The sequence below is a fragment of the Cheilinus undulatus genome, linkage group 12, assembly GCF_018320785.1.
Source record: "Cheilinus undulatus linkage group 12, ASM1832078v1, whole genome shotgun sequence".
Classification (NCBI taxonomy): Eukaryota; Metazoa; Chordata; class Actinopteri; order Labriformes; family Labridae; genus Cheilinus; species Cheilinus undulatus.
The window spans coordinates 51346980-51362660 of record NC_054876.1 but is presented as its reverse complement, the minus strand read 5'-3'; the positions used below and the strand labels follow the sequence as shown (position 1 = coordinate 51362660).

At 40.7% G+C, this 15681-nt stretch overlaps 1 protein-coding gene across 1 annotated transcript in view; it reads left to right on the top strand.

Annotated features, from left to right (window-relative positions):
- The first annotated feature begins 578 nt into the window (after nt 1–578).
- Nucleotides 579–15681, top strand: part of grk6 (G protein-coupled receptor kinase 6) — a 76976-nt gene continuing 61873 nt past the window's right edge. Inside the window, exon 1 of the mRNA XM_041800750.1 lies at nt 579–752. Within this exon, the coding sequence (XP_041656684.1) occupies nt 701–752 (52 nt within the window). The 5' untranslated portion in view covers nt 579–700. The remainder of the gene's footprint in view (nt 753–15681) is intronic.

The following is a 15681-nucleotide window of genomic DNA, read 5'->3' as shown; positions in this document are numbered from 1 at the left end:
ACCTCAGAGATGTTACAGTTCCTCCTTGAGTCATGGAAGCATTGTGCAAAGTTTGAAGACAATCTCTCAAAGCGTTCTTGAGATATTGTGTTCAAAAGAATGGCCAGGAAAGCCAGGGATGCAAGAGGCCAAATGACCTTGACCTTTGACCCTCGATATTCAAATCAGTTCTTCCATGTGTAATTGTTGATGCTTAAAAACCAGCAAAGTGTTCTTGAAATAACATATTCATAAGAATGATGCTTGCCTTGGCTAAGACTGCATAAAAAGTGGTGATTTATTGTGATTTAGCTTAGAGCTAACATAAGCTAAAAACAAAAAGCTAACATGAGATTGGGCTAGCTTGAAAAGAGGAAGTACACACGGAAGTCTGAGCGGAGTGAGACGTCTGAAACCCATCCATGCTTTATGTTTAAGTAAGACTTAATTTCCTGACAGAGTGAGAGGTCTGTGTTCTTCCCTCCTCTTTGACAGCAGCTTTGGGGCGGAGTGACGGAGGGAGGAGGAGGAGAAAAAGAAGAGGAGGGGTGCGGACTGTTACCGGACAAGCAGAAGACGGAGGCTTGAATTTTTCCTCCTCGGCTGGGCGGTGGGAGGAGGTGGTGGACGGTGTTTAAGGAGGATAAACTGTGATTGAAGCCGCAGGGGGTGGGGGGGAACTCGGTCTGCCGCTGCTGCTCCAACCCCAGACAGTATCAACATGGAGCTGGAGAACATCGTAGCCAACACGGTGCTGCTGAAAGCTCGGGAAGGTAAGGATGGAGATGGCGGTTTGACAGCTCCTCTCTCCGGTTTACAGCACTGGGATGCCCCGTACAGGGCTGATATAAAGTGGCACTAGACTTCCCATCACATCTTTCCATGATGCTTGTCAATACGTACATTAGAAACGCGCCATTCTCGCTGTTTGATAGAACGACCTGCCGAACTCCATCAACAACTTTGACAATTTAAACTTTTCTGGTGATCTGTTGATTTGTACGCGTGCGTTAGCCTGTTTAAAGACTTTTAGAAATACTTTGGAAAACTGTGGCTTCTTCGGCTTGGAAAAGTTTACTGTAAATCCCTGTATGTCAGTGGTATTCCTCCTTCCTTGTTGACGTTGGCCACGATAAACTGTCAACAACGGCAGTAACGGCTAGCGAACTTATCACGTAGGCTAGCTGAAACAGGACGGAGATGCAGAGCTAGCCAGCTTTAATGTAATATTTAAAGAAGTGAATCACTCCTGATGGATGCCGAATTATTGAGAGAATGCCAGCAAATTCTAAACAAGTGACAGTATTGTTGTGCAGAGTGTTTTTAGAAGGCAGATTACAAAAATCGGCCAAATACACAGATTTTCAAAGGAGGTTTCGCATGGCTTCATGGGACGTGAAGTAGAGGGGTCCGGAAGGGGTTGAAACTGTGAAATAGGTCTGCAGCGACACATCGGGTTTCCCTTGCTGATGTTGCAGCATCGTCCTTTGCGAAACAGGATGTTGAGGCACAGCTGCTGTGCTGTACTGGGGCTTGTACATTGTGCACTGTATTGCAGTTGTTGTTTTGTTAAGAGGGCTTCCTGCTGAGATGGGACGGCTTTTATTTGCCATGAAGTGTGGACTCTGGGAGTTTTGTTTTGATACCTGTGGGCCCTTCAGATCTTGTTAAGTCACTCCAGGTTTATAGGTCAGCTAAATGTCAAAACTGCAAATGCTGCAGAGCAAATGTTACAGCTTTCAAACACAGGCACAGGATGCCCTGTGTGGAACATATCACTCTTTCAATATAGATAATGAACAATCAGACATCTGGAGGTCAATAATGGACTTAAATGACACCAGAAGTGCCATTGACTCTGAATATTCCCACTATGGTTTCTTTTAGATTTATCCAAGGCCTTAGACAATGAGTGTGTTTACATGAACAGGGTTCTTTTAAGTATCTTGTGTATTTTGGCATGTAAACGTCATACACCGATTTCAGACACTACGGAAAGCCTTCATTCAGATTTCTAGAAACCTACAGGTGCATTTAAAAAGAGAATATCATGACAAAGTTAAATCTTTCCTGTGATTTAAATCAAGTCATTAAATTTACATTTATTCTAGATCTATCTAATACAAAGTGAAATATTTCGAGAATTGTTCGTTGAAATGTTGACAGTGATGGCTGACAGTTCACACTCATCAAAAATTCACTATCTCAAGAATATCTCAAAGCTTCTGCCCCAAAATTGATTTATAATACAGAAATGCTGAGTTTCTGGGAAATTATGCTCATTTATCTCCCAGTGCTTGGTCTGACCTCCATTCTCATAAGTTCCTTCAACATGGACCCTAAACCATCCCTGTCTGTGGAGACTGGAAACACTGGACTTCAAGACCTGAAGAATTCTGGACCTCTTTGACCTTCATCCAGACTCTGGGACCTGGATTTCCAAATAAAATGAAAAATATAGTTTCATCCGAGAGCAGGACTTTGGACCACTGAGCAACAATCCAGTTCTTGTTTTCCTTAGTCTACATGAGGCTCTGATGCTGCCTGTAGTTCAGGATTGACTCCACACTAGGAACATGACATCTGTAGTCCATCTCCTGGACCCGTCTGTGTGGTGGATCTTGATCCACTGACTCCAGTCTCAGTCCAGTTCTGGTGAAGCTCTCCTAAGTTCTTGACTCTGCTTTGTTTGATGATCCTCTGAAGGCTGAGCTCATCCCTGTTGGTTGGTCTCCTTTTCTTAATTTTCCCATCAATCACCTTTCATGAATTTGCTCTGATACAGCCTCAGAGAACAGTCTGACCTTTCACCTTTGACCTTCTGTGGCTTACCCTCCTTAGTTGAGTGTCTGACGAAAACTACATTACGTATAGTCTAGTTTTAGTCATCTCACATCTCTTTTTGTTAGTCTCAGTCTAGTTTTGGTCAAGGAAAAAAAGGCTGTCGACAACATGAACACTTAACCAGTGAGAGGATGAAGGCTCAGGATAACTATGCAGATTGGACTTTTTCCACAGTATCTAATATTAAGAGTTAGTGGATTTTTTATTTTTTATGAGCTGTAATCACCAAGATTAAGACAAGTTGTGAATTGTTTGTATGACATGAATAGAAAGTTTAACTCTCTGCAAGTGCAACCACAACAACTGAGGTTTTTTTCTTTCAGTAATAAAAGAATTAAATTTAATTGAAAGTATTATTGGCATGGTATTGATATCGGCAGATATTAGCTGACAAGGTTAATTACTGGATGATATTGATATTGATAATATAAGAAATCAAAATTTAGAGTAACAGTTTTACTCAAGAGTACCTGGTAACGAGGACCTGAAGGCCCTACAGCTCATAATGGTCACTGCCTTCATTTTTGGCTGAATCTCCCTGAGGGAACATGAGTCTCTTTGCCTCAATCCAGAGATCTTAGAGCAGACCTTAATAAAGTCATTCAGTCCGTCTTTATCTTTAATGAACACACCATTAAAACAGGAAATAAAAGAAAATGGTACAAGGCTTGCGATAAATGAACAATAAAAGTTACATCAAACCATCTGGCTGAAAGAGTTCAGCTTCCTCAGACTGTCAGTATGAGACTTTAAGTTTTAAACACAGTTCCCAGGTAATTACAAAACTCAACAGGACATGAATGACAGCAGCTTTATGTTCAGTGTTGTGTCTGAATTCAGTGATGATGTCTTTAGTTTTAGTCAACCCTGACGTGAGTCTGTATTTGACTGTTTTTTACACGAGTCCATTTACAGAAACCTGCTGGACCCTTCCTGTAAAGAAGTTTAAATCAGTCAGGGACTTCAGAATGAGAATCAAGTCTTTCAGGCTGTTTTTAGTTAAAGCTGATGAAAAATCTACAGAAGTCTGGCTTTTTCTAACCTGACATTCTAGATCAGCTGTTTCATTGCATGAATATATTTCACATTCGTCTGGAAAAGCTCCCATACAATGAATTTAAAACATTCTTGGAAGGTGATTGGACGAATGCTCTGTCTGCCACTTTCATGGTGGGCCAGTCAAAGCAACAAGACAAAATGAGGTTGTATGCATGTGCTTCTCTTGAGCAGACAGGGTTAGCTGCCGTAGTTTTGGAATGGGGGAGCTTCTCGGCTAATAAAACTGATGGCAAGGCTGGTCCAAAAGCGTGTTCTCCACTAACACAAGCTTTCGTTGTGGCTCTTTGCTCTTGTTTGAAAAAAAAAAAAAAAGTCATTTCCCAATAAGCTGCTGCTTTCCTACAGCTACATTGGAGCTAATAGCTAACATCTTTTCTATCATGATAACCTTTTCATCTTTATTCATACAGAAACCTCGTCCACTTCTGCTAAGACTGCTGCTGTACTTTAGCCTAATCTGAGTTAATCAAGGCACAATTGGTAGCCATTGCAAACGACTTTCAGAACATCTATCCCCGCCCTTAGCTACTGCCTCGTTCTCCTCAAATCATGCTGATTGGATGAGGCTGTGTTCGATTTGGCACAGAGGTTGTGGATTGGAGCTTTTCAAGATGGATTTGCCTGATGACAGAGATGGAGTATGGCAGAGTAAAGCCCTTTTCACACCGCTGCGCAGAAACTCACCGCCTCCAGTCATTTTAATAAGGGACAGGTGGCAGACGGCAAGCGGTTTTAACCATGGTGGAAGGATCCAGAAGTGGTTGCCGCCCACGTCAATGTGCACAGATTTTGCCCTGCCGCTCAGAGTTCAGCATGTTGAACTTCAGGTGGCAGCCGCCTGGCAGCAGCCAATCACATAGAAGGAGGGAGAGAACCCGGAAATAGCAGGCTTCGTGGGTCTAAGCAAACAATGGAGGAGCTCCTAGGGTTGGTTCATCCTGAATATCCTGAGCTCTACAACACGGCTCTACCATCGTACAAAGACAACCAGGAGAAGAACTGTGGAACCAACCATTGAAATGTATTTTCTAGGGGGAATTATTCTGATGACGGAACCGTATTTTTCCCTCCGTTTTATAGTACATTATATATGTTAATATACATAGATTGTGAGGTACTCTCCGTGTTTTTTGGGAGGGGGGGTTGTGATGGACTTGTGGGCGGGCTCTGCTGTGACGTTCACTGAAGCCCCTCTAAGTCATTGTCGCCTCGTACCGCGGCGGCAGCAGCTGCTTTAAAAAACGCTCGGCAGGGAGGCGGTTTTCAGGGTGGTTACTGCGCGGCAGTGTATAACCAGCTTAGGGGTTTTTCCAGGACCTGACGGTATAAAAAGGTTAGTATCCTCTTCACCATTCCTTGGCTGGTTAGCAAACTGCTAGGGTTTGAGTTTCCATCAATGAAAGGTACAATGACTGTTTTTTGGATGGATTTTTTTTCATCATGCATGCTTTTCTTACAAAATGATGGTTAAATAAGCTTGCAGGAATAAAAGCTCTTGGATTCAGATGTGTAAAAAGTCAAACTTTGTCATGTCTGTCCTGGAGAGAAGGTAACCACTGTGAAATATCATGTTTGTTGAATGGCGTTTGGTTTGATGTGTTTCAGGTAGTGATGGAATCTAACCGCTGATTTGCTTTTAGAAAATATCAAACAGATCTGTGGCTCATGTTCAAATGTTTGCTCCATAGTGGATTGTTAGCCGTACTGTGATGCAGGTATTTGTCTATGAGACAGTAAAGCATGAGAATATGATGACTGGGGTTAGAGCAGACAGAGTTTCTCCTGTTTGTTGATATCAACATGGCATGTTTCATCTGCATACACCAGGAGTCCAGAACTCCCAGTGTTCTTGATGCCCTGCTGTCAGACGGCTTTACTGGTTTGGGTCTTTACTAGAATCACATCAACATTTATAATCATAGTCCTGGGGTTTTTCCAGAGAAAATTGAAATATTTATTAGTGCTGCACAGTTTGGTAATAAAATACAACTACGATTATACTGGACAGGACTGCGATTGAGATGAATACATAAACGGCATCAGGGGCATACTTTCCTGGTTATCAAGGATAAAGCAGAGGATAACGGTCATTTTGAAGAGTTTATTTCTCATCTCAAAAATACAAACATTAAGTAAGTAGCATAAAAAATACAAACCCCTAGTTTTTGAAGGACTGTTTTCAAATCCAAACGCTCCTTCTTTTTTATAATAAAGGCATTTCTAGAAAGTGCAGTAGTGGCACTGTGGTAAACTGAAAGGCCTTTCTGGAGACATTTTTTAAAACCTTGCAGCTACTAAATACAAAAATGATAAAGTCTTTAATGGACATATGTAATTGGACATACTGACATTGTCATTGTAATTCCCATGCATCACGTTGACTGTGGCTCAGCTGATCCCCAGCTCCTGCAATCACATGTTGATGTGGTCTTGGGCTAGACACCTCACCCTGATTTGTCCAGGCCTGTGAATGGATATTAATGCATTTGAATGGGATCAGTTAATACCGATGGCAAATTCTCCATAGCGTGTATGAATGCTTAGTGAATGGGTGTTAATAGGAAGGTATGACCTGTGGTGTAAACACACTTTGACTAGAAATGTCGCTCAAGTCCTAATGTACCATTCGCCTTTATCATATGGAGTATGACTGTTGATAGAGTAGGACAGGTTTGAGAGAGTGGGGAATGACATGTGGGAAAGGAGCCACAGGCCAGACTTGAACCTGAGACTTGATCCAACCACAAGGCCATCATGGTCATTGCCCGCCCCTAGTTCTTTGTGCGTTGTATGAGAAAGTTGTCTGTTTATCCTTAATGAACAGAAGGATGACACAGTGGTACATCTGTCTTTGTTCAAGTATTCTACATCAACGGCTTTCCTGTTTGAGTTCAGCTGAAACTGTTGGTAGTTGTAACCTTCGCTCTCATGGATTCATCATGAAATTCCTCAAACTCACCCTGTCTTTGCTAAAAAGCTTTTAGTTCTGCTCCTTCTTCTTGTTCTAGCTACAGGGCCACCTTCTACATGAGCGTCGTTTAAGTTTGAAGGTTTTAAAGGCAGGATTATGGATCATTTGACCAGTATGCTCATGTTTCTCATGCAGAACTCTGCTGATTGGTTGACTGACGTCATCTTTGTTTGTCTAGTCTGCCATAGGGATGTAACGATAACCGGTATCACTATAAACCGTGGTAAAATTCGAGACGGTTAGTTTTACCGTTTCAAATTTTAATTACCGTTAAAACCGTGTTTGATTACCGCACTTTGAAAACTCACGGTGATACTGCTCAATTCCTGGAGAAGCTGCAGCACTCTGTGGCAGTAATGCAACTTCATGGATGCCAGCTGCCATTAAACATTATACATTATACACCATAGAAGAAGAAGGAGCAGTGCTCTCTGAGACTCTGGTGTGCGTGCGCAGTTTGAAAACATGGCGAGAGAGAGCGTGCGAGAGAGAGAGAGCGAAAGAGCAAAAGAGAGCGAGAGAGAATGAGAGAGAGAGAGAGAGAGAGAGATTGTACACAAAGGTACATGAAACAGTGAAAGTGTGCTTTCTGTACCAGTTTTTCTTAGATCTGTAAGACTAGATCTAGTCTTGAGCACTGAATGTAAAGAAAAGTATTCTTGGATCTTATCTACAATTTGCACAAAGTGCAGCTACCTCGTATGACCATAAGGGGCCATCTTTAATGCACATTTGTATGTTTGATGTTAATATTTTAATGTTCTGCCAACAAAGTACATTGTGTGTGTTATTTTATTTTATTTAAAAAAAAACTTGGTTAAATGATTTCAGTGTGTGTATAAGTATGTTTTGCACCTTTCAACAATACCGTGATAATAATGATAACCGTGATAATTTTGGTCACAATAACCATTATATGAAATTTTCATATCGTTACATCCCTAGTTTGCTGGTTGTTTTTGTGTAGAACTTCTTGTGCCACTGTCTTGACCAGGAAAGAGATTTTAGTGTCTGAGTGGGAAAATCCTGGTTGAGTAATGGTTAAATACCAGATCCTGTGTTACTGTTGTTCTAACAGGACAAAAGGTTGCCGCCATAATCCTAATGCCATCTGCAGAGGGACATAGGATGAGTGTCATGATCCCTCACTCAGAGCTTATCTACTCATTCAGCTTATGTTGGGCCTATAGACAGGACTCAGCTCTGTGTTTGCATCCATCTGCCCAGCTGACGAGCCCCCGAGCAAGGCACGGTATGTCCCAGCACCAGTCAGGCGTTGACCTCTGACCCCCCTGCTGCCTTGACAAGATGTTCTTTTAGCATCATTGTAGCCTTATCAACTGGCCAGACTGGCTCTGACTGTATGATTATGCTATAAAAAGACACATTTGCTCATATGCAAACTCTACCAACTGAACTTTATTTATAAAGTAATTTTCATACAAACATGAGGCCCAAAGTGCTTTACATATCAAAATATGCAAAGATGAATGAGATGAAGATAAACTGAGTAGAGGAGTAAACACAGAGGGAATGATCATTCATAAGTCTGTTTAAGGGCCACTTCTTCCTTTTTTAGTGTACACTTTGGAGAGTTGAATCATTGTTGTGAACCTTTAGGGATGTACAGATCACATGCTTTCAGTCTCAGAATGGATACCATATTGAATATTGGGAATTTAAGGAAACCCTTAACTCAGTATCACAACACTGTGTAATTTTATGGCAGTGTTTTTTGAGTGAAGTCCCTTTATGAAAAATGCTAGTATCACCGGCTGTTTGGAAGTTTGAAGAATTCCAAAGCACAGTAGGGATGAAACTGTTACTAGATTTGGTAGTAATCGAGGTAAATAAAAAGTACCCAGCAGATTTTACTCAGCATTGAAACCATTTTTTTTAACACTGAGTGAACATCATATATTTTTAAAATCATATTCTAACAGGCTTTTCTTCACTTATCATTTATTTAAATATGATGTTTGAATAAAAGTCCAGACTTAAATCTACCACTGTGTGAAGTCTTAACCAATCAGATCAGGCCGTTTTCCCCTCCAGACTCTGGTGTAGGTGTCAGACAGTCTGCTGCTGTCAAAGACTAAAACCAAAGATGTTCTGTCTCTATGTTGATTTTGTTTTAGTTTTATAAGGGCACTCTACAGTTGTAGTTATTTATTTATTTTTTTTTTGGTATGGTTTAGTTTTTATATAGTGTCAGTTAAAATATGTATGATTATTTGGAATAAAAGTCACCAAACTTTGTATTTATGTTTTTGTAAAAATATGTTTATTTCAGTATCAGCTTCAGTAAAATTCTACCAGTGTAGTTAAAGAGGGGGTATTATACTTTAATGATTTTTAAAACATAAATATAAAGTCACAATGTTGGGTGTCTATACTCCATGTATGCAAATTTTCAAACCACAAGATAAACGTATGTGGCAGTAATCTTGGAATTAGCATATAAACTGATGAAAATGGTTTGTTGAAAATCTCTCTGAGATTCTCCCAAGATGAGATTTCAATGGAGCGAACTGATGAGGTCATCGCAATAGGATCTCCTGACTGGTTCGTGGTTCGTCCGTGCTGCCGGCAAAGCGGAACAGACCGCCCCCACAAGGCCTTTTAGCCATTTAGCCATTTAGTAACACAGTAATTAAACACTTACCAAACAGATCCGTCCTGCTCCATCCGTCGCTGCTGCTGGTTTTCTTCCCCTCTCTCTTCAAACTATCAGGGTCAGACTCCGGGTCTAACACGTACGGACGTATATCAAAATTCACCATATTTTACTCAGTCGGACCGGTTCATTCAAAGTTTTCAACTACTAGCACAACAACATTAGCCACATTAGAGGGGGCATGCACAAAACATTGAGTCCTGCTGCAGGCCAGCCTCCGGAAAATCGGCCAATCGGAGGAAAGCAGGTCCGTGGAGCAGGGGGTGTTAAAGAGACAGCAGCAAAAACAAAGCGTTTCAGACGGAGGTTAAAATAAGGTTTTTTCAGGACGCCAGTGTGAGAAACATGAGTTTTTTGAGCTGTAAAAAAAAAAAAAACTACCCCCACTTTAAATGACTGTGTCCCCTATGAAGCCCATAATAGACAGCTAACTATAGACAGATGAGGGTGGACACAGCAAATGTTTTTATGATTTCTGTGGGCCATATCAGTCACTTTTTAAAAAACTCAGTGACTGTGTTTACATGGACAGAGTATCCTGGTGTCTGTCAGGTTTTACGAGTATCCCGGTTTCTGTCAGGTTTTATGAATGTCCCGGTTTCTGTCAGGTTTTATGAGTATCCCGGTTTCTGTCAGGTTTTATGAGTATCCCGGTTTCTGTCAGGTTTTATGAGTATCCCGGTTTCTGTCAGGTTTTATGAGTATCCCGGTTTCTGTCAGGTTTTACGAGTATCCCGGTTTCTGTCAGGTTTTATGAGTATCCCGGTTTCTGTCAGGTTTTATGAGTGTCCTGGTTTCCGTCTGGTTTCGTGTCTAAATGCTCCCAAATTTAGATGAAATGTGAACGTAACAGTTTAACTTTTCAGCCGTGAATGAAAGGTGAGCGTAGTTTACTGTAGAGACAGCGAATGACTGCTAACACCATGAATCAGCAGGAATTAGAGCTCTGTGCGCTGACGATGGAAAGACGGCAGCTGGTCATCATCCTGCTCAGTCTGTCAACTCCTCCCAGGTCTGATGTTTAGAAACGATGACTCTTCCGGTGTACCTCTCAAAATAAAAGCGTAATCTTTTTTAAGGCCCACTTAGAGCAGCCCCTGTTTCACATGCTTTTATTTTGAAGTTTCCAGGACAGTTTAGTGAACTAAGTCAACTGCAGAATTGCTTCGCTCTTTTTTGGTGTCTCTGCCAAACTTTCGTAGTGTTAATGGTAATAATTCTAATAGCCTAATAGTCAGAATAATTTCAAGTGTCAAGTTATGTTATTCTTATTCATCTAAAATCTTTGTTTCACTGCCTGCAGTCCTCTCAGTCTCTTTTCTGCATTAGCTGTAAGCACACGTTCTTCATATGAACCAGATTAATTTTGTTTTTTCCTGTTGTTGGAATGAGCTGGGCACCATTTCTGCAACCTGATGCTGGCATTTTACTGTGTTAAACCCAAAATAACCATCACTGATCTAATTTTTCTCAAATTTAAAACTTTAGGGCACGACTCATATGGATTTTGGGGACAGATGAAGATACTGATATTAGGGAATAAAACATTCCTATAACTGATTAATCAGCAGAATACATTTTAATATACAATTTTTACAGAACGTGCTACATTTATTCACGTAGAGTTCAGACGTGTCTAATGAAGGGGTGAGTTAGTGTATTTATTATTATCTGAAGGTGATAGGTCAGTGGAGAAACACTGTCATAAAAGTCACTGGTAAAACTCTCTGATATCCTCTAAACCAGTAGTTCTCAACTGGTCTAGCCAGGACCAGGACCCACCACCTACCGTAATGTGAAGTAGGGACCCAGATTTCTAATTTGAACCTTGGAAGGAATACAACAAAAGGCTGAACAGAGAGACTGGCTAACACATGCATTTATTTCACTAAGTCTTACCATTATCACACATTTTGGTTGCTTTTTTTAAAGGTGACAAGACATTTACCAATAATCATATGAAAATGAACTTTCTTGAAAATATTTCCATCCAGCCCCGCGACCCACTTTTGGGTCCCAACCCACCAATAGAGAACTAGTGCTTTAAATGTGCACTCATATTATCTCTCCTCTATCTTTCTGAACCACGCAGCCATCATAAATCAAACTCCAACGCCCCCCCACCCCCCCCACCGACCCCACTGGTTGTAGAGAGAGTGTGATGCACCAGTGGAGCTTTTCCATTACATGGTGCGTCTCGACTTGGTTTGACTTGGCACGGCGGCCCAGGGCAGCAGGGACCTGCTTTTCCACCACAACCAAGCTACCTATTAGAGGGCGTCTAGAGCTGATGACGCCGTGTTTTGAGCCCTCCTCAATCTCTCTGCACCGTCTGATCTGAATGACTACATCGTTTAAAGCAAAAATCAAACTGTTGACTGACAGCGCTGCAAGCCACTCTTTTCACATTCTCTCTCTCTCACTTTCTCTCTTTGGCGGCAAATAAAAAAAATAATTCACATTTATCATCAAAAGGAGAGAATTTTCCAGCATTTAAGTCAAAGAACGGTCTCATTATTGATTAGTGGGTCTTTAGAGAGCAGAAGATGAACACAATCATGTTTTTGGATTTGGCAGTGGGAACGGCGTGATTTGCCAGCGCCAGGTAATGACCTAAAGACAGACTCTGTCATGGGCGAAATCTTTCCAACATCTCCAGTATTTAATTGTTTTTAACGTTTAGAATTTACTCGTCTACCAGAAGAGGAAAGGGTCAAACTTACTTTATTAGTAGGTGCAGAAAAATTGTAGCAGCTATCGGACCATAGCATGCACAGAAATCTGGAGTTCTGGTCGTGGCTTGTAAATGTTTCAGTTGAACAGTGAATGCTGACATTAGACCACGGCTGTACCAGAGTTACAGACAGCTGGGATAATCATGTCTCCCCGTCTCCCTGTGGGGTGAAAAATTATCATGGAGAGGGGTTATCAGTGGCAGAAAGGGGTAAATCTCCCTGAAACTGCATTGATGTCAGCGTGGCGCGCTTGGAGGTGGGGCTGGCTAGCTTTGGCCCTGCTCATGAGGCGGGGCAGGGCTTGGTTGGGTTCGGCCCAGACAAAAGCTGTTGTGGAAAAGCCCCACATTACATTAATCGTGTATTTAATGACTTGGCTTAAGTTCATAGCTAGCTAATGTTAAGCTAGCTTATCCTAGCTTTAGCATGCTAACATAAACAGATAAGTGTGAGCAACAACATGAGGCACATAATGACTCATGGACAAGCAGGTTGAGCTGAAACAGGAATTTATGGAGGTATTATTTCTTTCACAAACTTATTCTAAAGTTAACATTTGTTCAACAAATTTAAAGCTGAGCCAAGCTGCTCTGGGCTCTGGTTCACTCAGCTGTAAGGACATAAATATGGAGCGTGGGACAGAGAAAACAAGTCATATTCCATGCACTTTATTAGAGAAAATACAAGTGTTAATATCAGCATTAACAATGATTTTTAACAGGCTATAATCAGTCAGGCCCTAATAAGCATGACCTGAAATTTCCATTCCTTACATTTTTATCAGGGCTGTTTCAGACTGGGGCTGGATCCCAAGTGCCTTATAGATCGGTCCTCGATCCTACAGATTCGCTCAAACCGGAAGTAGTTTCTGATCCACCATCTTGGCGGCCGTGCCAAAGCCCTTAGACAGATCTAAGACCAAAGCCATAAGACCGAGGACTGAGATTTGAAGACCGATGAGCAAAGACGCATGAGAGCAGGCTTCCCGAAACTCTTTTACTCAGAGGCACGCCCCCTTATTGGATATCTCTCTCTGATTGGACGCTGCTACACAGTGGATGTCAGTGAAACTTTACAGCAGCAGCAGCGAAAAATAATGGAGGAGAAACTGAGTTTATTACAGACGATAAACAGACTCAACGGACTCTAAACAGAATATAAACATCAGAAGTTTAAAAAAGCTCATTAACTGATGGGCTGGGATTTATAAGAAGTGTTTGAAATAAGAATTTACACTGAAATATTGAAAATACATTTAATAAAATAAATAAAGAGTGAATCAGTATGGAGTTTAATATTTGATTTGTTTTCTGATTCATCTTCATACATAAAACATGTTAAAAGCTCATAAAATCTAAAGATTCAGATATAAATCTTCCCTTTCCCCCAAACACCGACATCATTTAGATGTTTATTTCTGTCATAACCTTTAGTGAAAAGAGAATTGTAGGAAATTGAGCCATGTTTTGTCCGTCTGTTTTAGTCCAAATTTAGCCCAAAATTAGTTGTTTAAAATATGACCATATTACGACCTTAAAATTACATCATTTTACCTTTCACTTTTCAGTTAAATCTAGACATTGTTTAGAGTGGAGCCATTTTTTTAATGTCTTTATAACTAATATTTGCTGGTTGGTATAGTAGTCTATTTAGTAGTTATTTCTGTTTAGATTATGAAGAGAATTAAAATCAAACAGCAGCAGGCTGTCAGAAACGTTTTAAATCATAGCTGGGTCAATACATTTTCTATGTCTGATGTTAGTGAGCGTCAGGTTTGATCATCAGCCTTCATAATGAATAATTACGATAAATAATTTTGTAATGTAGCATTTGCTGGTAGAAAGAGTCTGCATGTTTTTTGATATCAAAAATAGTTGAAAAGACATTAAAAAACATCTCCACTCTGTCTAAACAACGCTTAGATTTAATAGAAAAGTGAAAGGTGAAAAGACGTCTCTATAAAGACGTTGCTGTATGGTCATGTTTTTAATGACTATTATTGGGCTAAATTTGGACTAAATCAGATGGACAGAATAATTTAATAATTTTCTACGACTATCTTTTATCTAAATTCAGGGTTGTGATGGACCGAATGTAGAAAAAAAATGTCTGAACGATGTTGGTGTTTGGTGGGAAAGGGAAGATTTATATCTGATTCTGTTGATTTTATGAGCTTAACATGTTTGATGTTTGAAGTTGAATCAAATCAAATATTAAACTCCACTGATTCACTCTTTAATATTGATTTTATTAAATATATTCTCAACATTTCACTGTAAATGCTTATTTCAAACACTTTTTAAAATCCCAGCCCATCAGTTATTGAGCCTGATGTTTACTGCAGGTTTCTCTTCATGCAGGGGTTTTCTGATCACACTGAGACCAAACACTGTAAATGTGGAGATTTGTTTGAAATAAATACAGTACAAATTATGCACACACGGCTGTTTCTGCCTCCTGACAGCTGGTTGATGATCAGCTGATTGATGATCAGCCGGCACCGTCATCATAAACTGACGTCGCTTCACGTGACGCTGCAGAGGTAAGGACGTCCCAGGGACTGTTAACATCGGTCTTATGGCTTCAGTCTTCCGTGTCGATTCCTCGGTCTCTCCATGAGTCTTTGGTGGGCGGGACTTAGACTCAAAGAAAAGACTCACGCCAAAGACCTAAGCCTTTTAATAAGGGAAGTGAGAAGCACCCTGGGTGCGTGTCTGCTGCGTAACAGCTGTGTGACGGCTTGTTTTGATTTTGGTGTGCATGTCAACCAGCGATAGCCTTAAGCTAACCAATGTAAGCCCACGCCTCGCGCCTGGCACACGCCAAGAATCTTTAGAATATATACTACAAACTGCACTCATGTCTCAGCCAAAGGAATAGGAATATTATAAATGAAAGTCATATCTGTCTTGTTCTAGCAGATATATTTGCCCACATCAATAGAATATCAATGTACAGCTACATTTCCACTTTGTGCTTTTCAGAGTAAAATCCTGGTTTGTACAGAGTGCTTTCCCAACCATCAATCAGGTCAGCTGTTAGGAGAATGATTGAGGTAAAACTTTGAGAGAAAGACAGCTGTGAGACTCAGCCAGCATGCTGCATATTCACAGCTGGTGTGAAAGACGTGAGCTGGAGTTGAAGCCAACAAGCATCACACAGTTCATATTCACAACATTCATTTATCTAGACAAGCTGCTGGAAATACTGTGAGCAGTTCATGTTCCTCTGAACTTTTACATGACTGTTACATGTTTGATGCTATCATTCCCTTTCATACCAACATGTGCAGGAATGAAAATGAAATCTCCTGAAATCCTACAAGTTTTAGTGTCATGTGACGCCGTGCTTCATCGATCTTTAGTTTGGCTCTTCTCCTGCAAAGAAATATTTAGTGTCAGTTTTCTTAAACCAGA